The sequence below is a fragment of the Oncorhynchus tshawytscha genome, unplaced genomic scaffold (genome assembly GCF_018296145.1).
Source record: "Oncorhynchus tshawytscha isolate Ot180627B unplaced genomic scaffold, Otsh_v2.0 Un_contig_465_pilon_pilon, whole genome shotgun sequence".
NCBI classification, from domain to species: domain Eukaryota; kingdom Metazoa; phylum Chordata; class Actinopteri; order Salmoniformes; family Salmonidae; genus Oncorhynchus; species Oncorhynchus tshawytscha.
In genome coordinates this window covers 121142-146545 of record NW_024609588.1, presented here as the reverse complement: position 1 = coordinate 146545, position 25404 = coordinate 121142, and the positions used below count along the sequence as shown (strand labels likewise).

The window sequence follows — 25404 nt, the reverse complement described above, 5'->3', positions numbered from 1 at the left end:
AGTATACACCTCCTCTTTCTCTACAAACACACACACTGACAAACACACATTACAAACACACACTACACACACACACACACACTGTCAAACACACACATACACACACACAAACACTGACAAACACACATTACACACTGAGACACACACACTACACACTGACAAACACACATTACACACACACACTGACAACCACACACTACACACACACACACACACACTGACAAACACACACTAGAAGCACACACACGCACATGAACAAACACACACAAACACTCCACATTTACACTGATTTAAACATATGTTTTAATCTCAAAGGTACAACTGACTATTATGTCATTACTGTCTTCATTATTATAACAGACTAAATGAATCCAATATGCTTTGACAAACACATATTTAAAGGTACAACTGACTATTATGTCATTACTGTCTTCATTATTATAACAGACTAAATGAATCCAATATGCTTTGACAAACACATATTTAAAGGTACAACTGACTATTATGTCATTACTGTCTTCATTATTATAACAGACTAAATGAAAACACAATATGCTTTGACAAACACATATTTAAAGGTACAACTACTATTATGTCATTACTGTCTTCATTATTATAACAGACTAAATGAATGCAATATGCTTTGACAAACACATATTTAAAGGTACAACTGACTATTATGTCATGACTGTCTTCATTATTATAACAGACTAAATGAATCCAATATGCTTTGACAAACACATATTTAAAGGTACAACTGACTATTATGTCATTACTGTCTTCATTATTATAACAGACTAAATGAATCCAATATGCTTTGACAAACACATATTTAAAGGTACAACTGACTATTATGTCATTACTGTCTTCATTATTATAACAGACTAAATGAATCCAATATGCTTTGACAAACACATATTTAAAGGTACAACTGACTATTATGTCATGACTGTCTTCATTATTATAACAGACCAAATGAATCCAATATGCTTTGACAAACACATATTTAAAGGTACAACTGACTATTATGTCATTACTGTCTTCATTATTATAACAGACTAAATGAATCCAATATGCTTTGACAAACACATATTTACATGAATATTTGCAAAAATGTTGCTTGACTTTCACAACATCTGGAGATACAGATTTATTTTAAACCCAGATGTTCATATTTTACATTATATTCAATAAAACTACATGAGCTGTTTTAATACAATGTGTCAAGGAGGATTTGAAACAGGAAAGGGATTGTTTTTTAAATGTCGTTCCAAGATGGTGGCTCTGTGGTGACAACCCTTCGTCTCTCTACAGGGAGCTTCTCTTCATCCCAGATGTCACCTTGTTCTCTATAGAGCACTGCCTTTATCCAGGGTCCATATGGGGGATACATAATAGGGTGTCATTTGGGACACATTCCTTGTATATATTCTATAGTACTACATTATTGTGGGTAGCTGGGCTGTAGAGTAGAGGACATCTTCTGGAGTGTCTTTAGAGAGGTGTACAGCAGGGTATCTTGTAGATTCTACAGTATCTTTGGGTAGCTGGGCTGTAGAGTAGAGGGCATCTTCTGGAGTGTCTTTAGAGAGGTGTACAGCAGGGTATCTTGTAGATTCTACAGTATCTTTGGGTAGCTGGGCTGTAGAATAGATGGAATCATCCTGGGTTCCACTGGCTGTTGGAGGACTTGAGGAGACTCTAGAATCTGTAGGTAGATCCACATTGGAGTAGATGAGAGAAGCTGGGTGATCTGCAGTAGAATATGGATTTATATCATCTTTGGGAAGTCCATAGTAGAATAACATGGCAGGTTATGATAATGAACGTGGGAGGTTAGTAGAAATAAAATAGCAGGTTAGGAAAATGTACATTGCCATTCAGGATAACTAACGTGACAGGTTAGGAAAATCAGGTTAAGGTTAGGAAAAGAGGGTCAGCTAAAATGCAACAAGGAAGCAGCAAGCAGCCACTCAAATAGACATTAAGTGGCCAACAAACTGCCCAATTAGCTGTTATGTTTCCATCGACCCATTTATGTTGCTCTTCCCACTTATTTGTCAACGCCCACTTTCAAACACACTCCACCTATGCAGTTACACATGAATCTGTGGAATACCTGTGGCAGAGCTAGCAGGGTAGGTTGTAGATGCTTGGCCAGCAGGGTAGGTTGTAGAGGAATGACCAGTAGGGTAGGTTGTAGAGGCTTGGCCAGCAGGGTAGGTTGTAGAGGCTTGGCCAGCAGGGTAGGTTGTAGGGTAGGTTGTAGAGGCTTACTTGGCCAGCAGGGTAGGTTGTAGAGGCTTGGCCAGCAGGGTAGGTTGTAGAGGCTTGGCCAGCAGGGTAGGTTGTAGAGGCTTGGCAGCAGGGTAGGTTGTAGAGGCTTGGTCCAGCAGGGTAGGTTGTAGAGGCTTGGCCAGCAGGGTAGGTTGTAGAGGCTTGGCCAGCAGGGTAGGTTGTAGAGGCTTGGTCAGCAGGGTAGGTTGTAGAGGCTTGGTCAGCAGGGTAGGTTGTAGAGTTGTTAGGTGATTTGACAGTAGAGTAGACTACAGAGATGACCACAGGAAGTGTGTCTGTCTGTCTGTCTGCCTCTCTGATCTCCTCGTACACACAGACAACCTGCATAGAGAACCAATGACAATTACTACATATATGGTCAATATGGAAAAGAGTGGAGGGCCCTCAGCCAATGTGAGTCAAGGTTCAAACCAAAAAATGTAAATGAAGAACTACATTGTTAATATGGCTGCATTTACACAGGCAGCCCTTTAATTGGCTAAATATGTAATCTGATTGGTCAAAAGACCAATCATTAAGATCAGAATTGGGCTGCCTGTGTAAACGCAGCCTATGAGTCTGAGAATCCATCATGTGTTGAAACTGTCTAATGAACAAGTGTTGTTTGTAGGAGGTTCTTCCTGTTGACAGATTGAGGAATGATAACAGACTACAGTAGAATCCCACTAGAGGCTGTAGACTCACACACTCAACCCTTAATGTTTAGTTTACCACCTCCCTGTCTATCACCTCTACACTACAAGTTATCATGGACTGATAACAGACTACAGTAGAATCCCACTAGAGGCTGTAGACTCACACACTCAACCCTTAATGTTTAGTTTACCACCTCCCTGTCTATCACCTCTACACTACAAGTTATCATGGACTGATAACAGACTACAGTAGAATCCCACTAGAGGCTGTAGACTCACACACTCAACCCTTAATGTTTAGTTTACCACCTCCCTGTCTATCACCTCTACACTACAAGTTATCATGGACTGATAACAGACTACAGTAGAATCCCACTAGAGGCTGTAGACTCACACACTCAACCCTTAATGTTTAGTTTACCACCTCCCTGTCTATCACCTCTACACTACAAGTTATCATGGACTGATAACAGACTACAGTAGAATCCCACTAGAGGCTGTAGACTCACACACTCAACCCTTAATGTTTAGTTTACCACCTCCCTGTCTATCACCTCTACACTACAAGTTATCATGGACTGATAACAGACTACAGTAGAATCCCACTAGAGGCTGTAGACTCAAACACTCAACCCTTAATGTTTAGTTTACCACCTCCCTGTCTATCACCTCTACACTACAAGTTATCATGGACTGATAACAGACTACAGTAGAATCCCACTAGAGGCTGTAGACTCACACACTCAACCCTTAATGTTTAGTTTACCACCTCCCTGTCTATCACCTCTACACTACAAGTTATCATGGACTGATAACAGACTACAGTAGAATCCTACTAGAGGCTGTAGACTCACACACTCAACCCTTAATGTTTAGTTTACCACCTCCCTGTCTATCACCTCTACACTACAAGTTATCATGGACTGATAACAGACTACAGTAGAATCCCACTAGAGGCTGTAGACTCACACACTCAACCCTTAATGTTTAGTTTACCACCTCCCTGTCTATCACTTCTACACTACAAGTTATCATGGACTGATAACAGACTACAGTAGAATCCCACTAGAGGCTGTAGACTCACACACTCAACCCTTAATGTTTAGTTTACCACCTCCCTGTCTATCACCTCTACACTACAAGTTATCATGGACTGATAACATCTGATAGACTACAGTAGAATCCCACTAGAGGCTGTAGACTCACACACTCAACCCTTAATGTTTAGTTTACCACCTCCCTGTCTATCACCTCTACACTACAAGTTATCATGGACTGATAACAGACTACAGTAGAATCCCACTAGAGGCTGTAGACTCACACACTCAACCCTTAATGTTTAGTTTACCACCTCCCTGTCTATCACCTCTACACTACAAGTTATCATGGACTGATAACAGACTACAGTAGAATCCCACTAGAGGCTGTAGACTCACACACTCAACCCTTAATGTTTAGTTTACCACCTCCCTGTCTATCACCTCTACACACAAGTTATCATGGACTGATAACAGACTACAGTAGAATCCCACTAGAGGCTGTAGACTCACACACTCAACCCTTAATGTTTAGTTTACCACCTCCCTGTCTATCACCTCTGTTACATGGACTGATACAAGTTATCATGGACTGATAACAGACTACAGTAGAATCCCACCTCTACACTACAAGAGGCTGATAGACTACAGTAGAATCCCACTAGAGGCTGTAGACTCACACACTCAACCCTTAATGTTTGTTTACACACCTCACATGTCCACACACAGACACACACACACACACACACACACACACACACCATGTCACACACACACACACACACACACACACACACACACAAAAACACAAAAACACTTCCTTGTATCTCTCACCTCTCCAGCAGGGTCAGGTTGTGTGTTGGAGGAGACTGGTGGTGGTGGTGTTCTCCTGGTTCCTCTCCTCTGTCTGTAGAACAGGAGCAGGACCAGACCTAACACTGTCACCATGACTACCAGACCAGCACTGGTCCACACCATCAGACCTAACCACAGACAGGGGGGGAGACTTTATCAGGATAAAACATTTCAGTAACTTTCCCCAATCTTCCAGGTTTTCCAGTAATGACCAGAATATCTCAGCCCTATGCTTTACTGTCTAAAGATATCATACTGATGGATAGTTACCAGGGTCCTCTGGTGGGTTGGTTGGATAGGTCAGTTAATAAGGTAAAGTAAGGTAGGTTGAAAGGTTGGTCAGTTGTTTGATCGGTCAGTTGGTTGGTAGGGTCTGTCAGCTGACAGACAGACAGACAGGACAGACAGACAGACAGACAGACAGACAGACAGACAGACAGACAGACAGACAGACAGACAGACAGACAGACAGACAGACAGACAGACAGACAGACAGACAGACAGACAGACAGACAGACAGCTCTTGGTGAAGAGTGACCACTGATATCTCCAGATGTCAGATAGGATGTTGTAGAGAGGTTTGTGAGGGTTGTGGAGGTGTTTGTTGGGGATGTTGTAGAGAGGTTTGATAAGGTTGTGAAAGTCTTTGTTGGGGATGTTGTAGAGAGGTTTGGGAGGGTTGTGAAGAGGTTAGAGGATGTTGTAGAGAGGTTTGGGAGGGTTGTGGAGAGGTTAGAGGATGTTGTAGAGAGGTTTGGGAGGGTTGTGGAGACATGGCGTCTGGAGGAGACAGTTGAGGTTGAAAGCCCTTTGAATTGAGAGAGAGAGATGTACTTGTAATGTCTGAGATGAGAGATTCATCATACCTGCTCTTGATGAAGAGTGACCACTGTTTTCTCCAGATGCCAGAAACGTTGCGGAGAGGTTAGCGGATGTTGTAGAGAGGTTTGGGATGGTTGTGGAGACATGGGGTCTAGAGGTGACAGGTGATGGTGTAGAAGTGGGAGGAGCTGTGAGTCAATAGAAAGTACAGATAAACACCAATACTGAAACAACTTCATGTCAGGAAATAAGTCAGGAAGCCTCTCCACAATTATCTATTGAGAGTGAACTTACCGTCTGTAACTTTGAGATGGACTTCAGTATAGGTGTCCTTCAATAATCTGTTCACTCCACACCAGTATTTCCCAGAGTCGGACTTCTCCAGTTTAGTTATGGTCACAGTGAAAACTCCATTTATTGTGTTCAGGATGGAGAATCTGTCTTTGTTTTTGTAATTTTGCTTACCATCGCTCTGAATGAGAATATCTTTCTTGGAGCAGCTTTCCTTACAGAAATATTTGTCATTGTCCTCTGCCCATGAATAAGAACAGTTGATTTTGACTTGTCTTCCTACGACCCCCATCACATTAATGCCAGCTGACTCCACAACACACAGAGCTGCAAACAGAAACACACAGTACAGTCACAACTGATGACCTGTGATATATCATTTATTAACTTCACTATGGTAGGGGGCACTATTTTCACTTCCGGATGAAAAACGTGCCCAGAGTAAACTGCCTGATACTCAGGCCCAGAAGCTAGGATATGCATCCAGGAAGTGGGATTTTTATGTTTGCAGTTTTCTATTGAATGCCATTACAGTATCAAATTGCACTTCCTATGGCTTCCACTAGATGTCAACAGTCTTTAGAAATAGTTTCAGGCTTGTATTCTGATAAATGGGGAGTAAGACCACTCTGAATGAGTGGACCCTACCGTGTCACAGAGCTTTATCATGCACAAGACCGAGAGCGCGCCTTTCTTGTTTACCTTTTATATTGACTACGTTATTGTCCGGTTGAAATATTATTGATTATTTAGGCTAAACACACCCTGAGGATTGATTATAAACATCGTTTGACATGTTTCTACGAACTTTACAGAGGCTATTTGGATTTTTCGTCTGCCTGTTGTGACTGCGTTTAAGCCTGTGGATTAAGGAACAAAATGCGCGTACCAAATGGAAGTTTTTGGACATAAACAGGGACTTTATCGAACAAAACAAACATTTATTGAGTAAATGGGAGTCTTGTGAGTGCAACCATATGAAGATCATCAAAGGTAAGTGATTAATTGTATTGCTATTTCTGACTTGTGTAACTCCTCTACTTGGCTGGTAACTGTTTGTAATGATTTGTCTGCTGGGCGCAGTTCTCAGATAATCGCCTTTTTGAAATCTGACACCATGGTTGGATTAACAAGAACTTAATCTTTAAACCGATGTTTAACACTTGTATGTTTTATGAATTTTCATAATGAGTATTTCTGTTTTTGTTAGGTATAGCCGTGGGAGGTAGCGGTGCTGAGGGTGATGCAGCACCCCCTGATTAATATATTTTTATTAGTGAGCTTGGCCTTTAATGCTCCTGTATGATCTCACAAAAAGGATAACCAGCAACCCCAACCCAAAACATCTTCCCAAGGCCATGCGGTTAAGGATTAGGTATCGTTTCAGTGAGGTTTAGGGTTATGGTTATGGATAGTTTAAATTAGGTTAAGGGTTAATTTCAATGAGGTTAAGGTTTAGGGATAGTTTCAATGAGGTTAAGGTTTAGGGATAATTTCAATGAGGTTAAGGTTTAGATATTGTTTCAATTAAGTTAAGGTTTAGGGATAGTTTCAATTAAGTTAAGGGTTAGGGGTAGTTTCAATGAGGTTAAGGGTTAGGGATATTTTCAATGAGGTTAAGGGTTAGGGGTAGTTTAAATGAGGTTAAGGGTTAGACACACAGAAAGTAAAACAAATCTAAGGGAAGTTTGTTTTGATGTGTTTTTTCCTATATCTGAGAGATATAAAAAAGATCAGGAAATTATTTAATTTTTAACAAATATTCAGCCCCTTTTTTTGAGGAACACCCTCATCTTGTTCCACTTATCAGACATCCAGGTAGGGTTGATCTTGTTCCATATCAAGAAGGCATTGTATGAGGACACATCAATGATGTTATGGAATATGACCAGGGGCCAGCAGGCAGTCATCCTCCTGCAGCTGTAAGTTCCAATGACCTTGTCCAGGTTTTCCATGACTCCTTTGTTGTGGTTGTAGTCAGGATGATGGCTGGTTTCCTGTCCTCACGATCACTGATCTCAGACGTTTTGTGCAGTGTGCTCAGGAGGACCACATTCTTGTTCCTCTTTGCGAGGTAAGAAATTAGAGTGGTGGTGGGGGTGAAGGCAAACTTTGATGAGAAGGCCTCTCTCCCCCTTGTTGTGAGGAGTGCAAGGGGTAGCTCAGGCTTGTTCTTTCTAATTGTGCCAACCATGGTGATCTTCCTCTTCAGGAGCTGCTGGCTGAGTTCAATCAGTAGCACACATAATCTCAATTTATCATTGTGTGTGTGTGTGCTTCTGGTTTTTGTGGTGTGTAAATGATTTTATAACTGATCCTAAGACAATCTTTGTACCCTGTGGTGTACAGCTTCCATGGAAATATGAACAAAGATGATGTTTCACTTTTTCTAATGTTGGGGTCACTCTAGGGGGAAAAAAAATCAGTTAAGGGGTTTTCTCTGCTGTTAAACATAGCGGTGGGTCATTTTTGACCCTTAAGACAACACAAGGGTTAAATCAGCTTGAAAATATATGGCAAAACTTGAGAATGACTGTCTAGCAATGATCAACGACCAACTTGTCAGAACTTGAAGAATATTTCAAATTATAATGTGCAAATATTATACAATCCAGGTGTGCAAAGCTCTTCAAGATTTACCCAGAAAAATCACAGCTGTGATGGCGGCCAAAGGTAATTATAACATGTAGTTACCCAGGGGTGTGAATACTTTTAAAATTAGATATTTCTATATTTGATTTTTGATAGAAGTGAGAAAAAAAATCTAAAAACATGTTTTCACTTAGTTGTTATGAGGACATGTAACATGTTATGTAGATGGGTGAGCTTTTTTTCATTCAAGCCATTTTGATTTCAGTCTGTAACACAACAAAATGTGGATAAAGTCAAGGGTTATGTCTGCTTTCTGAAGGAAATATAGCTACGTGCACAGGCACAATGCACACAAAACGAAATACTTCCTTCAAGCTAGCTAACCAGTGTGGCTAGTATTGACATTATAATGAATTCACATGGGATTAGTTAAACTGTGTTCGAATATCCATACTGTATACTACATACTTAATGAGTATATGCTACATACTATATACTATTAGTTCATTTTAGTATACTGTAACCTACGGAATCCTTTCAGGTGAGCGGGCTACGCCTGTCTTCCGGAAGTTGATACTGTTGCTATGCAACGTCTTGCTAGCTTGTTAGCATAACAAATTACTAGCTAGACATTTTACGAAGGGTGTGTTCGTAAATTAAATCTGGAGTTCGCAAATTCAGAGTGTTGTCAGATTGACTGTTTGTAAATTCAGAGCGTTGTCAGATTGACTGTTTGTAAATTCAGAGCGTTTAGAGGGCACACTGGACACTCTGGTCGAGGATTAGGGTTGATGCGAGAGTTGACTTCACAACTGCAGTCAAGCACCCAAGCTAACAAGCTAACAGGCTAACATTGGCTAGCTACTTCCACACATCACTCTGACCGTATTACTCGCCCTAGCAGAGCTCGTTAGGTTGTTTTCATATTTTCGTTGGTGACTGTAACGGTGCTACTTTAATTGCACTTTTTCCCCCCAACGTTTACTGACACCGGCCATGTTGAGTGTTTGTAAATTCACCAGTTATTCTGCGCTCTGGCACTCAGACGAGAGTGCTCTGAAATCAGAGTAGATATTTAGGAACGCACCAAATTAACAATGTTCATTGAGAATGCACAATGACTATAGCACTTAGCTAAGCATGCATTGAATAATCAAGTCAATAAACGCTGGCTAGTTAGTTAGATAGCATATAGTTAATATACTGCCTGGCAAGTTCCATGTATTAGTAGCCAACTAACATACCGGTACATACTGCTGTAATGATATGCTATGAGGTTCGTAAGGATAGCGTAGCTAACAAAATAACATGTAACTTATTTGAAAAGTTGTTACTTTATTACATTTCTTAACATTTGTCATTTTAGTTAAAGGAATTCATTTGTATCCACTCTCGTCGCACTTGGGCTGCATATTTTCCGCCATTTTCTTCATATCCGAAAGGGTGGTGAAGCCACGCCCATTTCCTGAAGAATTGTATTATGGGCCCTAAAAGTACACAAATAGTGTCCATTGCGTATATACTTCGTATTTTGGTGAATGTAGAACGACATCCGGGAACTTTTGGCATACTACCTATATTCATACTATGACCAATAAGCATAGTACATACTCAATTTACATCACAAATTACTTTACTACTGCTCACATTGTATATAGACTTGTTTATACTGTATTATTGACTGTATGTTTGTTTTACTCCATGTGTAACTCTGTGTCGTTGTATCTGTCGAACTGCTTTGCTTTATCTTGGCCAGGTCGCAATTGTAAATGAGAACTTGTTCTCAACTTGCCTACCTGGTTAAATAATGGTTAAATAAATAAATAAATAAACAAATAGTATGGTTAGTGAGGTTGGTATGAGTATTACCTTAGTAGCCTTATGCACTATATGATCCAGACTGTAGTATAGAAACTGATACAGACATACAAACAGACAGACAGAACTCACCTGAGAGGAGACAGCAAGAGATAACATGGATTATCTTCATTCTGGACAGTTACTCCTCAGTTACTATACTGTTGAAGTTACTTTACTACCACAGTTACTATACTGTTAAAGTTACTTTACTACCACAGTTACTATACTGTTAAAGTTACTTTACTACCACAGTTACTATACTGTTAAAGTTACTTTACTATTACAGTTACTATACTGTTAAAGTTACTTTACTACCACAGTTACTATACTGTTAAAGTTACTTTACTATACTACCAGCTAGTTCAAGTCCACAACAGCTTGTCTGTCAGCTACTCATCTGTTTGACAGCAGGGTGTTTCTGAAATGCTCTTTCTTCCCGACTATACTATTAAAGTTACTTTACTACCACAGTTACTATACTGTTAAAGTTACTTTACTACCACAGTTACTATACTGTTGAAGTTACTTTACTATACTACCAGCTAGTTCAAGTCCACAACAGCTTGTCTGTCAGCTACTCATCTGTTTGACAGCAGGGTGTTTCTGAAATGCTCTATCTTCACCGACTCCTCTCTCTCTCTTCCTTTCTCTCGCTCTCTCTTCTTCTCTCTCTCTTCCTTTCTCTCGCTCTCTCTTCTTCTCTCTCTCTCTCTCTCTGTCTGTCTCTCTCTCTCTCTGTCTGTCTCTCTCTCTCTCTGTCTGTCTCTCTATTGTGAAGAGGGGTGGGCATTAGCCTACACATCCTGTTGATTTCCATGTAGTGACCTCAGTGTCTGCAGGTCTTTATGTGCTGCAGAGTGAAACTGGTTCAAACTGGCCGGAGGTTAGACTTCTAAACCACCAGAGAACTCATCTATCTGTGGTGACTAAGTGTTAACACTGTCAACTTCTCTGTTCTAAAGTTACCATGTTTATTTCAGCAGAGAAGGAACACATTGTTGAGATGATGACAATATAAATTATCCATCAATATATTTTATGACATTTAATTGATCCAAATAGGGTCATTGTAAATGATCAACTCTACAGATGAGTTTCTGAACAGAAGAAACATCCCTCCTCTACAACCCAACTCCCCCTTAATGAATGATGTCATCACATAACAGACAAGCTACTGAGATCTCAGTAAACCAACAGAACGACCTCCACATCGCCCCCTACAGAATGTTATCAGTACTGATGAATAAATCTACTATAATCTCCACCACCAGTCGTCTCTCTATTGATCCTGGGGGACGAGGTTACAGTCTAATAAACTACATGTTTCAACTCAGTCAATTCAGGAAGTTAAGTGAAATTCCTTTCATGAATTGAAAATTCCACATGGAAAATGATGGTCATCAATGATAAATTGAATTGTGATTATTTTAATGAATTTAATTGAATTCTATTCAATTGGTCCCCAGCTCTGGTAACGATAACACTTCAGGTGACCTCATCTCTTCAGAATACAGACCATAGAATTACATATTAGAACTTAATTACATAATAAAACTCATTACATATTCAAGTGTAATTCCAACGTTAGTCAGATTTTAATAGGATCTCTGTGCTACAGAGTCGATCAGGAGTCAGTAGTTGTGATATTGTTGAGGTTCTGGTCCGATGTTTAGAGCCGAGTGCTGAAAAGGCTGATTGGTAGAGGGCGGGGTCATGAGCAATGCATTCTGGGTCAGCGGTAGACACGGGCTGAGGGGCCACTGCATTGTGGGTGGAAGTTACATTTTCTTCATCCTCACCGTCTTACTCATCATAACCTTTGAGACAGTGAGGAGAATCATGACTGTTACCATTAGGTGAAGACAGAAACACACACACGCATGCGCACCCAACACACACTCTCTCTCTCCTCTCTCTCACCTCTTCAGTGCTTCCTGTGTCTGCATCAGGCCTGCTAGAGACTGACCCTGTGAAACACACAATAGACTGTATATTATAACTCTGTGTGTGTGTGTGTGTGTGTGTGTGTGTGTGTGTGTGTGTGTGTGTGTGTGTGTGTGTGTGTGTGTGTGTGTGTGTGTGTGTGTGTGTGTGTGTGTGAGAGATATTGAAGGCATCTCACCTAGAGCTTTGCTGCTTTGCCAGCGCCTGTAGAATATGAGGGGGATGACAGCGTTTTTTTTACATCAGTAATTTTTCAATACTCTTTCCACCCCTGGTGTTTGGTTAGTGATTGATTAGTGATTGATTAGTCCAGTCTGACTGGCTGAAAACAGAACTCATCTGAGAGGACGCGGCAGGAGACATCATGGAGGATCATTGTTCTGACTCCCATGGAATCTACTCCCAAGACGAACTCCAAGACTCACACCACAGCACACTTCCTGCAATACTACAAATAATCAGATCACTTTAACTACAAAAATACACCAACTGTAAACTCTAAAGTACACCAACTGTAAACTCTAAAGTACACCAACTTTAAACTCTAAAGTACACCTACTGTAAACTCTAAAGTACACCTACTGTAAACTCTAAAGTACACCTACTGTAAACTCTAAAGTACACCTACTGTAAACTCTAAAGTACACCTACTGTTACCACAATAGCAATCTCGTTTAACCCAGAAATAAAATGTTGTGTAATTTGGTATCTCTTCTCTCTCTCTCTTTCTCTCGTTATTTTCTGCCTCATCTGTTGTCACATACATATGCGCAGTAACAGACATACACACGCGCACACGCACACACACGCACACACACACACACACACACACAGTCATGAGCTAATTTAGAAAGGAGGTATTTTTCAGGGTACCAGTGTCTGTGTTGGTTGTTGGGTGATATTTGTGAGTTGTGGTACACAGTGTTTTTATCAGTTTGGTTGACATGAGCCAGTCTGCTGATAGCATCACGGGTCTGACGGTCATTAACAGAGGCTTTGCCTTGAATGGTGCCTCTTCCTTACATACTGTATGGGCCCTGGTCTAAAGGGCCCTGGTCTAAAGGGCCCTGGTCTAAAGTAGTGCACTATATAGAGAATAGGGCCCTGGTCAAAAGTAGTGCACTATATAGGGAATAGGACTCTGGTCAAAAGGGCCCTGGTCAAAAGGGCTCGGGTCCAATATAGTGAACTATATAGGGAATAGGGCTCTGGTCTAATGTAGTGCACTATATAGGAAATAGGATGCCATTTGGGATGACGCCTGCCTTTTTGGGGGCGGCAAAGCTGTTTCTGTGCTAAATACTGCCTCCTAGTGGATTAATAGTCACAACTGATCTTTTGATTAGACATTGTAGCAAAGATCAGCTGTCACTTTTTTAGTTAAGTAGCCAGAATATCATAATCTGTATCACCATCATCATCATCATCATAGCCACCTTCCTCACCACTCTCACCTGTTGTAGGACAGCAAGTAAAAGGGAGACCTCTTCTCCGTTTCCTCCTTCGGGGTTGCCACAACAACCACCAGCACAGAGTTGAACAACATGTATTTGTATTAGTGTTTATTATGGATCCTCATTAGTTCCTGCCAAGGCAGCAGCTACTCTTCCTGGGGTTTATTATGGATCCTCATTAGTTCCTGCCAAGGCAGCAGCTACTCTTCCTGGGGTTTATTATGGATCCTCATTAGTTCCTGCCAAGGCAGCAGCTACTCTTCCTGGGGTTTATTATGGATCCTCATTAGTTCCTGCCAAGGCAGCAGCTACTCTTCCTGGGGTTTATTATGGATCCTCATTAGTTCCTGCCAAGGCAGCAGCTACTCTTCCTGGGGTTTATTATGGATCCTCATAGTTCCTGCCAAGGCAGCAGCTACTCTTCCTGGGGTTTATTAAGGATCCTCATAGTTCCTGCCAAGGCAGCAGCTACTCTTCCTGGGGTTTATTATGGATCCTCATTAGTTCCTGCCAAGGCAGCAGCTACTCTTCCTGGGGTTTATTATGGATCCTCATAGTTCCTGCCAAGGCAGCAGCTACTCTTCCTGGGGTTTATTATGGATCCCCATTAGTTCCTGCCAAGGCAGCAGCTACTCTTCCTGGGGTTTATTATGGATCCTCATTAGTTCCTGCCAAGGCAGCAGCTACTCTTCCTGGGGTTTATTATGGATCCTCATTAGTTCCTGCCAAGGCAGCAGCTACTCTTCCTGGGGTTTATTATGGATCCCCATTAGTTCCTGCCAAGGCAGCAGCTACTCTTCCTGGGGTCCAGCAACATTAAGGAAGTTATATGCAATTCTAAAAACATTACATTTCACAACACAGTGTGTTCCCTCAGGCCACTACTCTACTACCACATATCTACAACACACTGTACATGTGTGTGTGTGCATGTGTGTCTCTTCACAGTCCCTGCTGTTCCATAAGGTGTAGTTTTGTCTAGGTTTTAAATCTGATTTCACTGCTTGCATCAGTTACTTAATGTGGAATAGAGTTCCATGTAGTCATGGCTCTATGTAGTACTGTGGAATAGAGTTCCATGTAGTCATGGCTCTATGTAGTACTGTGGAATAGAGTTCCATGTAGTCATGGCTCTATGTAGTACTGTGGAATAGAGTTCCATGTAGTCATGGCTCTATGTAGTACTGTGCGCCTCCCATAGTCTCTTCTGGACCTCTGGTGGCATGTCTTGTGGGGTATGTATGGGTGTCTGAGCTGTGTGCTAGTAGTTTAAACAGACCTCTGGTGGCATGTCTTGTGGGGTATATATGGGTGTCTGAGCTGTGTGCTAGTAGTTTAAACAGACCTCTGGTGGCATGTCTTGTGGGGTATATATGGGTGTCTGAGCTGTGTGCTAGTAGTTTAAACAGACCTCTGGTGGCATGTCTTGTGGGGTATGTATGGGTGTCTGAGCTGTGTGCTAGTAGTTTAAACAGACCTCTGGTGGCATGTCTTGTGGGGTATGTATGGGTGTCCCCTGTTCTAGGTTTAAACAGACCTCTGGTGGCGTGTCTTGTGGGGTATGTATGGGTGTCTGAGCTGTGTGCTAGTAGTTTAAACAGACCTCTGGTGGCATGTCTTGTGGGGTATGTATGGGTGTCTGAGCTGTGTGCTAGTAGTTTCCCCAGACCTCTGGTGGCATGTCTTGTGGGGTTTATGGGTGTCTGAGCTGTGTGCTAAATAGTTTAAACAGACCTCTGGTGGCATGTCTTGTGGGGTATGTATGGGTTTAGCTGTGTGCTAGTAGTTTAAACAGACCTCTGGTGGCATGTCTTGTGGGGTATGTATTGTCTGAGCTGTGTGCTAGTAGTTTAAACAGACCTCTGGTGGCATGTCTTGTGGGGTATGTAGTGAGTGTCTGAGCTGTGTGCTAGTAGTTTAAACAGACCTCTGGTGGCATGTCTTGTGGGGTATGTATGGGTGTCTGAGCTGTGTGCTAGTAGTTTAAACAGACCTCTGGTGGCATGTCTTGTGGGGTATGTATGGGTGTCTGAGCTGTGTGCTAGTAGTTTAAACAGACCTCTGGTGGCATGTCTTGTGGGGTATGTATGGGTGTCTGAGCTGTGTGCTAGTAGTTTAAACAGACCTCTGGTGGCATGTCTTGTGGGGTATGTATGGGTGTCGAGCTGTGTGCTAGTAGTTTAAACAGACCTCTGGTGGCATGTCTTGTGGGGTATGTATGGGTGTCTGAGCTGTGTGCTAGTAGTTTAAACAGACCTCTGGTGGCATGTCTTGTAGGGTATGTATGGGTGTCTGAGCTGTGTGCTAGTAGTTTAAACAGACCTCTGGTGGCATGTCTTGTGGGGTATGTATGGGTGTCTGAGCTGTGTGTTAATAGTTTAAACAGACAGCTTGCTGCATTCAACAATACTTTTCACAAATACAAGTATTGATGAAGTCAATCTCTCCTCCACTTTGAACCGTGAGAGATTGACATGCGTAGTATTAATGTTGGCTCTCGGTGTACATTTAAGAGCCAGCCGTGCCATGCTGCCACCCCCTCCCCCCTCCCCCCCCCATTCTGGGACAACTGTAATGCTCATTATGACTACGTGCACCCGACCGGACAAAACTATATGTTTTGACCATGACAGTTTACAATACAGGGTTACTCCAAGCGGTTTAGTCTCCCCAACTTGCTCAATTTAGGGTTTAGTGAATGATTTGTCCCAAATACAACGCTTTTAGTTTTCTAAATCATTTAGGACTAACTTATTTCTTGCCGCCCCATTGTGAAACTTAGTGCAGCTCTTTGCTGAGCGCTGCTGTAGTAGCTGACGTGTATATAGTGTTGAGTCATCAGCATACAGACACAGGCTGCACCACACAGACACAGGCTGCACAGACACAGGCTGCACCACACAGACACAGGCTGCACCACACAGACACAGGCTGCATCACATAGACACAGGCTGCACAGACACAGGCTGCACCACACAGACACAGGCTGCACCACACAGACACAGGCTGCACCACACAGACACAGGCTGCACCACACAGACACAGGCTGCACCACACAGACACAGGCTGCACCACACAGACACAGGGAGCGAAGAGGCCCCGGCGCGTCTCCAGCCAGGAGACGTCTTCATACCAGATCACACAGTCATAACACCTTCATTACATCTACAGAGACAAACAGGGATCCGTTTATCTGGAAGAAAACATACTTTATTTACCTCGGAAAGTTATTCACGTAGAAAATACATTGTGTATAGAACACTGTTCAGAAATATAACACACACATGACAAATGTATAGCACACTAAGTCTGGTTGTAGTTTTAGAAGATTCTGTCCAGGGTTAACGTTTTCTTAAAGGTATTCCTTGAATATAAAACTACATGATTTAAACATAAAACTAGCTCCTGTTGTGAAGGAGAAATAATGGTCCCTATATTGAGGTGAGTGATCTTCCATTTAAATGCATAAATAATTACAAAGCCAAAGTTGATATTCTTTTGCTCAATTAAACAGCTTTATATGAGTTTCTGGATAGTTCTCACTTACTGCATCAACAACAGGTGGCAACGATACATGTTGGGTATAATACTGAGTAAAGAGGAGTACTATGGGTTTAACATGAAATCCTATATCTCCCATGGTTACTGTGCTAACATCCTATCTCATGATAGTACCCAATCCAACAGTTACACCACACATAGTACCCAATCCAACAGTTACACCACACATAGTACCCAATCCAACAGTTACACCGTACATAGTACCCAATCCAACAGTTACACCGCACATAGTACCCAATCCAACAGTTACACCGCACATAGTACCCAATCCAACAGTTACACCACACATAGTACCCAATCCAACAGTTACACCGTACATAGTACCCAATCCAACAGTTACACCATACATAGTACCCAATCCAACAGTTACACCGCACATAGTACCCAATCCAACAGTTACACCACACATAGTACCCAATCCAACAGTTACACCACACATAGTACCCAATCCAACAGTTACACCATACATAGTACCCAATCCAACAGTTACACCATACATAGTACCCAATCCAACAGTTACACCATACATAGTACCCAATCCAACAGTTACACCATACATAGTACCCAATCCAACAGTTACACCATACATAGCCCAGATCCTACAGCAAGTCATTAGTTCCAAACCATTTCTGTACAAAAAAGTTCACCTAGTTAGCTAAGTCATTCACACTAGCGGAAACACACACCTCTCACTCACACTTCCCTCCACCCTGTTACTGTAGGCATCCTGGAAAAGTAAAGACCATTCAAGCATAGCAATGGAATCAGCATTGACTTGAATGGGAAGGTCCGTTCTATAGATTATATTTCTATACATTCCAATAGCGTTGTTTCTCTTCTAAACCAATGACTACTGGTATTATCACACTATGGGTATTATCACACTATGGGTATTGATCAGTGGCAATACTTCCTATTGATTTGATCAGAATCCAAAACCATGAAACCAACCCATGATACCTAAACCCCTAGAATAGATACATGAAACCAACCCATGATACCTAAACCCCTAGAATAGATACATGAAACCAACCCATGATACCTAAACCCCTAGAATAGATACATGAAACCAACCCATGATACCTAAACCCCTAGAATAGATACATGAAACCAACCCATGATACCTAAACCCTAGAATAGATACATGAAACCAACCCATGATACCTAAACCCCTAGAATAGATACATGAAACCAACCCATGATACCTAACCCCCTAGAATAGATACATGAAAACAACCCATGATACCTAAACCCCTAGAATAGATACATGAAAACAACCCATGATACCTAAACACTAGAATAGATACATGAAAAGACGCCATCTGTCAAGAAATGCCACCAAGAGATACAAATCTATTCCCCCAAAACAGGAGTTCAGACCTCTCCTGGGGGACCCGCAGACGAATGGATTTCATCTACTCTAGAGCTAGAACACCTGATTACATTAGTCAACCAATCATCAAGCCCTTGACAAGATGAATCATGATGAATCTCTTACTCCAACAGTCTCTCTGGCAGTAAATGTATTGGAGAGGGAGTCAAATAGAATCCATTCATTCTCACCCTAATCTCCCCTCTCTCATATCAACTAATTATCAAGCCCTTGACTAGGTGAACCAGGAGAGCCAGTTCAAGCCCTTGACTAGGTGAACCGGGTGAGCCAGTTCAAGCCCTTGACTAGGTGAACCGGGTGAGCCAGTTCAAGCCCTTGACTAGGTGAACCAGGCGAGCCAGTTCAAGACCTTGACTAGGTGAACCAGGCGAGCCAGTTCAAGCCCTTGACTAGGTGAACCAGGCGAGCCAGTTCAAGCCCTTGACTAGGTGAACCGGGCGAGCCAGTTCAAGCCCTAGACTAGGTGAACCAGGTGAGCCAGTTCAAGCCCTAGACTAGGTGAACCAGGTGAGCCAGTTCAAGCCCTAGACTAGGTGAACCAGGTGAGCCAGTTCAAGCCCTAGACTAGGTGAACCAGGTGAGCCAGTTCAAGCCCTAGACTAGGTGAACCAGGTGAGCCAGTTCAAGCCCTAGACTAGGTGAACCAGGTGAGCCAGTTCAAGCCCTAGACTAGGTGAACCAGGTGAGCCAGTTCAAGCCCTAGACTAGGTGAACCAGGTGAGACGGTTCAAGCCCTAGACTAGGTGAACCGGGCGAGCCGGTTCAAGCCCTAGACTAGGTGAACCAGGTGAGCCAGTTCAGGGCTACAACAACGTGGTGTTAAATGTCTGAGGGTCCCAGAGGAGAGGTCAGGAAACCACTGCTAACAAGCCAATGGCTCTAGTCTGTACATGGCAACATTCACCAGTATAGAAGTAGAGCTAAAAAGAGGCTCATACTAAAGGAAGCCAAACAACATTTATTTGATGGTCTCTGGTTCTACAGTGCAGTAGTGCTGATCTGGGATCAGGTGCCCCCTGTCCATGTAGTCACATGTATTATTATCTAAAAGGCTACACTGATCCTAGATCAGTATAACTACTCTAAGATGCTTTTTGAATAATATGGGTTGCAAGTTTTCCTCAGTTCACCAGTGGTTCTGAAGTGGACTCACGAGGTCCAGAGTGACAGTTTCCTCAGTTCACTAGTGGTTCTGAAGTGGACTCACGAGGTCCAGAGTGACAGTTTCCTCAGTTCACTAGTGGTTCTGAAGTGGACTCACGAGGTCCAGAGTGACAGTTTCCTCAGTTCACTAGTGGTTCTGAAGTGGACTCACGAGGTCCAGAGTGACAGTTTCCTCAGTTCACTAGTGGTTCTGAAGTGGACTCACGAGGTCCAGAGTGACAGTTTCCTCAGTTCACTAGTGGTTCTGAAGTGGACTCACGAGGTCCAGAGTGACAGTTTCCTCAGGTCACTAGTGGTTCTGAAGTGGACTCACGAGGTCCAGAGTGACAGTTTCCTCAGTTCACTAGTGGTTCTGAAGTGGACTCACCAGAGTGACAGTTTCCAGTTCACTAGTGGTTCTGAAGTGGACTCACGAGGTCCAGAGTGACAGTTTCCTCAGTTCACTAGTGGTTCTGAAGTGGACTCACGAGGTCCAGAGTGACAGTTTCCTCAGGTCACTAGTGGTTCTGAAGTGGACTCACGAGGTCCAGAGTGACAGTTTCCTCAGGTCACTAGTGGTTCTGAAGTGGACTCACGAGGTCCAGAGTGACAGTTTCCTCAACTAAAGGACAAGAGACACCGTAACGAAAGTTGGCCGTGCGCAGTAGGTCACCTGATGGGTGCCGACGAACGATGGCGATTCAACGCTCAGAATCGTCTGGAAAGGAACAGAAAATGGCGGCGATAAACATTCTTTGGTCAGAGGCGATAGGGAGGACAGCCACATGTTGCCTTTCACTGTTCGTCTGCTCCGTCCGTTTTGTCCTGAAGACGTTCATAGTTTATAGCTATCAGGACTAGGGTGGAAGCACCTGTGCGATGGTCTCCTTGGCATTCTGACTCAGTCTCTCCGGAAACGCCACCTCGTACTCCACCAGCAGGTCACCGCGGCGATCGGGCCGCTTGGGCAGAGGAAGGCCCTCCCCCGTGATGCGGCGTTTCATCCCCGGACGCACCACGTCCCCTGTCGTCACGGTTACTGTCCTGCCGTCCAACGTGGGGGCGATGACCGTGCAGCCGCACAGCGCCTGAAGAGGGGGGGGGGAGAGCGAGAGAGAGAGAGAGCGAGAGAGAGAGCGAGAGAGAGCAAGAGAGGAGGGGGAGAGAGAGAAGAGGGGGAGAGAGATGTTACACTTCATCACTCTAGTCTACATACAAACAGTTGTCTGTAGGTTCAAGAATGAGTCATTCTAAGTACTACCAATTTGTTTAGCGAGCACTTGGAGAGGATTGTGTAAAAACTAAGTATATTTAGTTTAGTTAAAGTTCAGATCACTCTGCCTTACCTCTCTGAGGGAGACCTTGGCAGGGTAAACGATGTCAGAGCCGTCTCGCCGGAACACCGGGTGTGGCTTATCCTTGACCACGAACACCACGTCTGCCGGGATGTTAGTCGGCGTCTCGTCCCCCTCTTTAGGGAAGGTGACCTTCGTCCCCTCCTTCCATCCCTTCTTTATCTCCACCTCCAGGATCTTGTCCTCCATCCGGAGGGTCCGTCTGTCTGCGTTCAGCCGCTTGTGGGATATCTTCATTCTCTTAGTGCAGCCTGAGAGCACCTTTAAAAAAGACCACGATGGAAACGAGGCATCGACTTTAACTTTTTAAATTGTATGATGTGCTGTGTGTATATGGATACCTTGAATGGTCAAATAAAATAAGTCAACCAACCAACCTCCTCTAAGGTCACCCTGAGGTCGTGGAGCACGGGTGGGTCCTGGTGCTTCTCAACCATCTGCCCCCCCATCCCCCCTCCCCCCATCCCTGTGCTGAAGGAACGGGGGAACCCCCCCATGCCACCGCCCCCCATCCCGAAACGGGCGAAGGGATCGTCAGTGTCCATGTTGTCCCCGTCTGGGCCCCCACCGTTTCGGGTGAAGAACTGGTCGAAGGGGCTCCGGCCCCCGAAGAACTCGGCGAAGATGGCGTGGGGGTCGCCTTGGAAGGAGTAGCTGAAACTAGGGCCCCCGGGAACACCCCCTCCTCCTGGGGGGCCTCCTCCTTTCAACCCTGGAGGGAGGAGGCTCTGGGAGGGAGGAAGGCAGGAAGGGAGGGGGGGCGGGAGGGGAGAGAGAGGGATAGTTAAACATTTGTGGCTCTGGTCCAGACTTCTTTCAATATATGTTGTGTAAACATTTCCTATGTGCAGTGGCACCCATGGTTGTGGAAACAATGCGTCTGTGTGGAGGGCTAGATGGGAGGAACGCTGTGTGTGTAGGGCTAGATGGGAGTTACGCTGTGTGTGGAGGGCTAGATGGGAGGAAGGCTGTGTGTGGAGGGCTAGATGGGAGGAAGGCTCTGTGTGTGGAGGGCTAGATGGGAGGAAGGCTCTGTGTGTGGGGGGCTAGATGGGAGGAAGGCTCTGTGTGTGGAGGGCTAGATGGGAGGAAGGCTCTGTGTGTGGGGGGCTAGATGGGAGGAAGGCTCTGTGTGTGGAGGGCTAGATGGGAGGAACGCTCTGTGTGTAGAGATAGAAGCGAGGAACGCTCTGTGTGTAGAGATAGAAGGGAGGAACGCTCTGTGTGTAGAGATAGAAGGGAGGAACGCTCTGTGTGTAGAGATAGAAGGGAGGAACGCTCTGTGTGTAGAGATAGAAGGGAGGAAGGCTCTGTGTGTAGAGATAGAAGGGAGGAAGGCTCTGTGTGTAGAGATAGAAGGGAGGAAGGCTCTGTGTGTAGAGATAGAAGGGAGGAAGGCTCTGTGTGTAGAGATAGAAGGGAGGAACGCTCTGTGTGTAGAGATAGAAGGGAGGAACGCTCTGTGTGTAGAGATAGAAGGGAGGAACGCTCTGTGTGTAGAGATAGAAGGGAGGAACGCTCTGTGTGTAGAGATAGAAGGGAGGAACGCTCTGTGTGTAGAGATAGAAGGGAGGAACGCTCTGTGTGTAGAGATAGAAGGGAGGCTGCCTCATAATAATGGCCAGAACAGAGCAATGGAACAGCATCAGACACCTGGAAACAATGTGTCTGATGTATTTGATACCATTCCACCACTTCCACTCCAGTCATTACCATGAGCCCATCCTCCCCAATTAAGGTGCCACCAACCTCCTGTGGTCTACAGTGTCTGTTGCTATACACGGAATGATGCAGCTTGACCCTTGAGTTATCTAGACTGGTCTTTAAAGACAACTGATAAGAACACAGCAGCACCATTGTAACAGTATCATTTTAGTCCGTCCCCTCGCCCCTACCGGGCTCGAACCAGGGACCCTCTGCACACATCAACAGTCACCACAAAGCATCGTTACCCATCACTCCACAAAAGCCGCGGCCCTTGCACAGCAAGGAACCACTACTTCAAGGTCTCAAAGCGAGTGACGTCACCGATTGAAACGCTATTAGCGCGCACCACCGCTAACTAGCTAGCCATTTCACATACTAAGGAGTACACAGCCTCACTATCTGTCGTTTGTGAAACTTGCTGACAGGCTAGCGCCAAACTGTCAAAGTCTCCGCCCTGTTGTGACGTCAGCGCCCGAACCTTCCAGTAGTGGGCGTGCACCTCTCCCTCGCCGCTCCGCTCTTGACGTGCAGTGTTATTATTACAGTGTTATTGTATCTATCCGTTTTTTCCCCCTCCTCCATTCTTATGATTGTGCTGCAAGGGATTCTTGTTGGAACTCGCGAATCCCTTGCAGCACAATCATAAGAATGGAGAATGGGGGAAAACTGATAGATGCGATAAGCCTGCTGTGTCTTGCCCTTTCTCGTTATAAAATATAGCTCACATAGGCTAAGAAATGTAGGCTTATAAGCTGTTGCTCACACAGGCCGAGAAGGGAAGGCTTATGAGCTATTGCTTGGTTTGTTAGAAGCATATAGCGTTTGTTTTTGGAACTTCTGTGGCCCAAAGCGTTAGAACACTAGAAATACAACGATTTCAGCACCACTGAAGAATAGTAGATTATCAGAGGAAAAGAGGCAGGTTCTTGAGACAGAACTTGAAATGCCTTTTCGCCTTAATACACATCCAAATATCCAGCGACAATGATTCAGCTTTACATCTTTATAATCGCAGCTTTGAAATCGTTTCCGATAAGCCTACCTAACTAAAGTACTTCGGAAAACAATGTGTATTTATTCATCACTTTTAGTAATAACATGTGTCTGGTCAATAGAACACGTACCTTCTTCGCCGAATCGGTCGTAAATGTCCTTTTTCTTTGGGTCGCTCAGAACGTCATAAGCTTCAGCTATTTCTTTAAACTTGTCCTCGGCTTTGGGAGACTTGTTTTTATCCGGGTGGTAACGCAGAGCCTGCTTGCGATAAGCCTTCTTGATCTCGTCCTCCGTCGCCCCTTTCTGTATGCCCAGAACATTATAGTAGTCTTTACCCATTTTGACCATGTAGCTGTCGGTGTGTTAATTCCGAATAGCTGCGAGAAATAGTTTAAAGTTCCCTTGCTTGAGCCTGTGCTGACTGCCAATCAAATTCGCACAAGGTAGACGGGTAGTTCTCTTTAAATGCGCTGGTCCGGTTGCAGGTAGTATATCTATGGAATGGTACATAAACGTATTAAAGCCTAACCTGTACTGTACACGTACTGTTGAAGAACGCTACCGTTCTGTCAGCTCCGCTTGGGACCCATTCTAGTTTATACCCGCGCAGAAAGTTCGGGAATTTTCTAGCAGCATCAGGAAGAGTCTGAACGCAGCTCAACTCCTGTCGGACGAAAGTTCCTGGGACCGATCACGCCTAACAGAGCGTCACTGAGTTTGACAGTTCGAAAGGACACGCCTCTGTAGTCGAGCCGAAACTCAACCCATTATTTTTATTTCTACTTTGCACATTCTTCCATTGCAAATCTACCATTCCAGTGTTTTACTTGCTATATTGTATTTACTTTGCCACCATGGCCTTTTTTTTGCTCACATCGTATATAGACTTGTTTATACTCACTGGATGTATCAAACGTACTAAGAATCGTGTTAGTGAACAGAATGTTTCACAATGTGTCTGCAAACTGCGCAGAGGAAAACCTATATGGATCCCCTGAACAAAACTGATTCCCTCATAATGTGGTTTGTCTGTCGCGTTTGTTGGAACTATAGGTGTAGTCCTCGCTATGCTTCAGGTTTATAGGTACTATGCGTTAGGTTGAGCCCTGTCCTTTCTCAATTTAAATAATTACGTTATTTCAACTTTTACTAGCCTCTTCTTGGTCAAATGCCCCAAAAGAGGTCCAGGCCTGTCCTTGGCAAACAGCCTTGCTGCTTTTGAAAACCTTCGCTGACACATTATACCCAATTTAACAGTCAGTAATCTACGAGGTAAACTTGCTGATCTGTAAAGTCAGTATGTAGCTTGCCCTGGTGTTGATAACGTAAGATTTACTAACATAATCACCCGCTAATACAATTTACCCCGGATCTCCATTTGTCCAAACGAATCACTCCATTTCTGAATCGACTCCCCCATTGGCTACAGTACGGGAAGTACGGCATATCTACTTAGCTTTC

At 43.7% G+C, this 25404-nt stretch overlaps 1 protein-coding gene and 2 long non-coding RNA genes across 15 annotated transcripts; 2 read left to right on the top strand and 1 right to left on the bottom strand.

Moving 5' to 3' along the window:
* Nucleotides 1-764: 764 nt before the first annotated feature.
* LOC112232037 (dnaJ homolog subfamily B member 1-like) lies at nucleotides 765-24576 on the bottom strand. 9 transcript variants are annotated; one of them, XR_006082442.1, is made up of 8 exons: nucleotides 24072-24575; nucleotides 21618-21952; nucleotides 21232-21501; nucleotides 20758-20973; nucleotides 12513-12538; nucleotides 12311-12357; nucleotides 12190-12207; nucleotides 6208-6265 (listed from the first exon to the last, which is right to left on the bottom strand). XR_006082442.1 is itself a non-coding variant. In XM_042316083.1 (7 exons), exons 1-7 carry the CDS (start codon nucleotides 10518-10520, stop codon nucleotides 1440-1442), a joined length of 1383 nt encoding a protein of 460 aa, XP_042172017.1. In that variant the 5' UTR covers nucleotides 10521-10653; the 3' UTR covers nucleotides 765-1439. The 9 variants fall into 9 exon arrangements, 8 of the variants coding, with proteins under 8 accessions (XP_042172017.1, XP_042172016.1, XP_042172020.1 ...); XM_042316083.1 differs by lacking the exons at nucleotides 12190-12207; nucleotides 12311-12357; nucleotides 12513-12538; ... (2 more) ...; nucleotides 21618-21952; nucleotides 24072-24575 and adding exons at nucleotides 765-1708; nucleotides 2120-2234; nucleotides 2278-2619; ... (1 more) ...; nucleotides 5692-5835; nucleotides 10481-10653 and having other exon boundaries at nucleotides 5942-6265; XM_042316082.1 differs by lacking the exons at nucleotides 12190-12207; nucleotides 12311-12357; nucleotides 12513-12538; ... (2 more) ...; nucleotides 21618-21952; nucleotides 24072-24575 and adding exons at nucleotides 765-1753; nucleotides 2120-2234; nucleotides 2278-2619; ... (1 more) ...; nucleotides 5692-5835; nucleotides 10481-10652 and having other exon boundaries at nucleotides 5942-6265.
* On the top strand, nucleotides 17064-19727 carry LOC112237872. Of its 5 annotated transcripts, none has more exons than XR_006082445.1 (4): nucleotides 17064-18673; nucleotides 18720-18960; nucleotides 19136-19214; nucleotides 19530-19727. It is a non-coding gene; the product is annotated as an uncharacterized LOC112237872 (long non-coding RNA). The 5 variants fall into 5 exon arrangements; XR_006082443.1 differs by having other exon boundaries at nucleotides 19136-19450; nucleotides 19521-19727; XR_006082444.1 differs by having other exon boundaries at nucleotides 19136-19459.
* LOC121845216 lies at nucleotides 19881-20452 on the top strand. The gene is made up of 2 exons (XR_006082448.1): nucleotides 19881-20191; nucleotides 20292-20452. It is a non-coding gene; the product is annotated as an uncharacterized LOC121845216 (long non-coding RNA).
* Nucleotides 24577-25404: the final 828 nt, after the last annotated feature.

Bases quoted from the DNA above. Each gene is read 5' to 3' on its own strand.
- LOC112232037 (XM_042316082.1), bottom strand. From the start codon at position 10,520: ATGAAGATAATCCATGTTATCTCTTGCTGTCTCCTCTCAG. The intron at 5,836-5,941 runs GTAAGTTCACTC...ATTGACTCACAG, and splicing joins CCATCTCAAAGTTACAGACG to CTCCTCCCACTTCTACACCA. The intron at 1,754-2,119 runs GTATTCCACAGA...ATTCTACTGCAG, and splicing joins CCCTGCTAGCTCTGCCACAG to ATCACCCAGCTTCTCTCATC.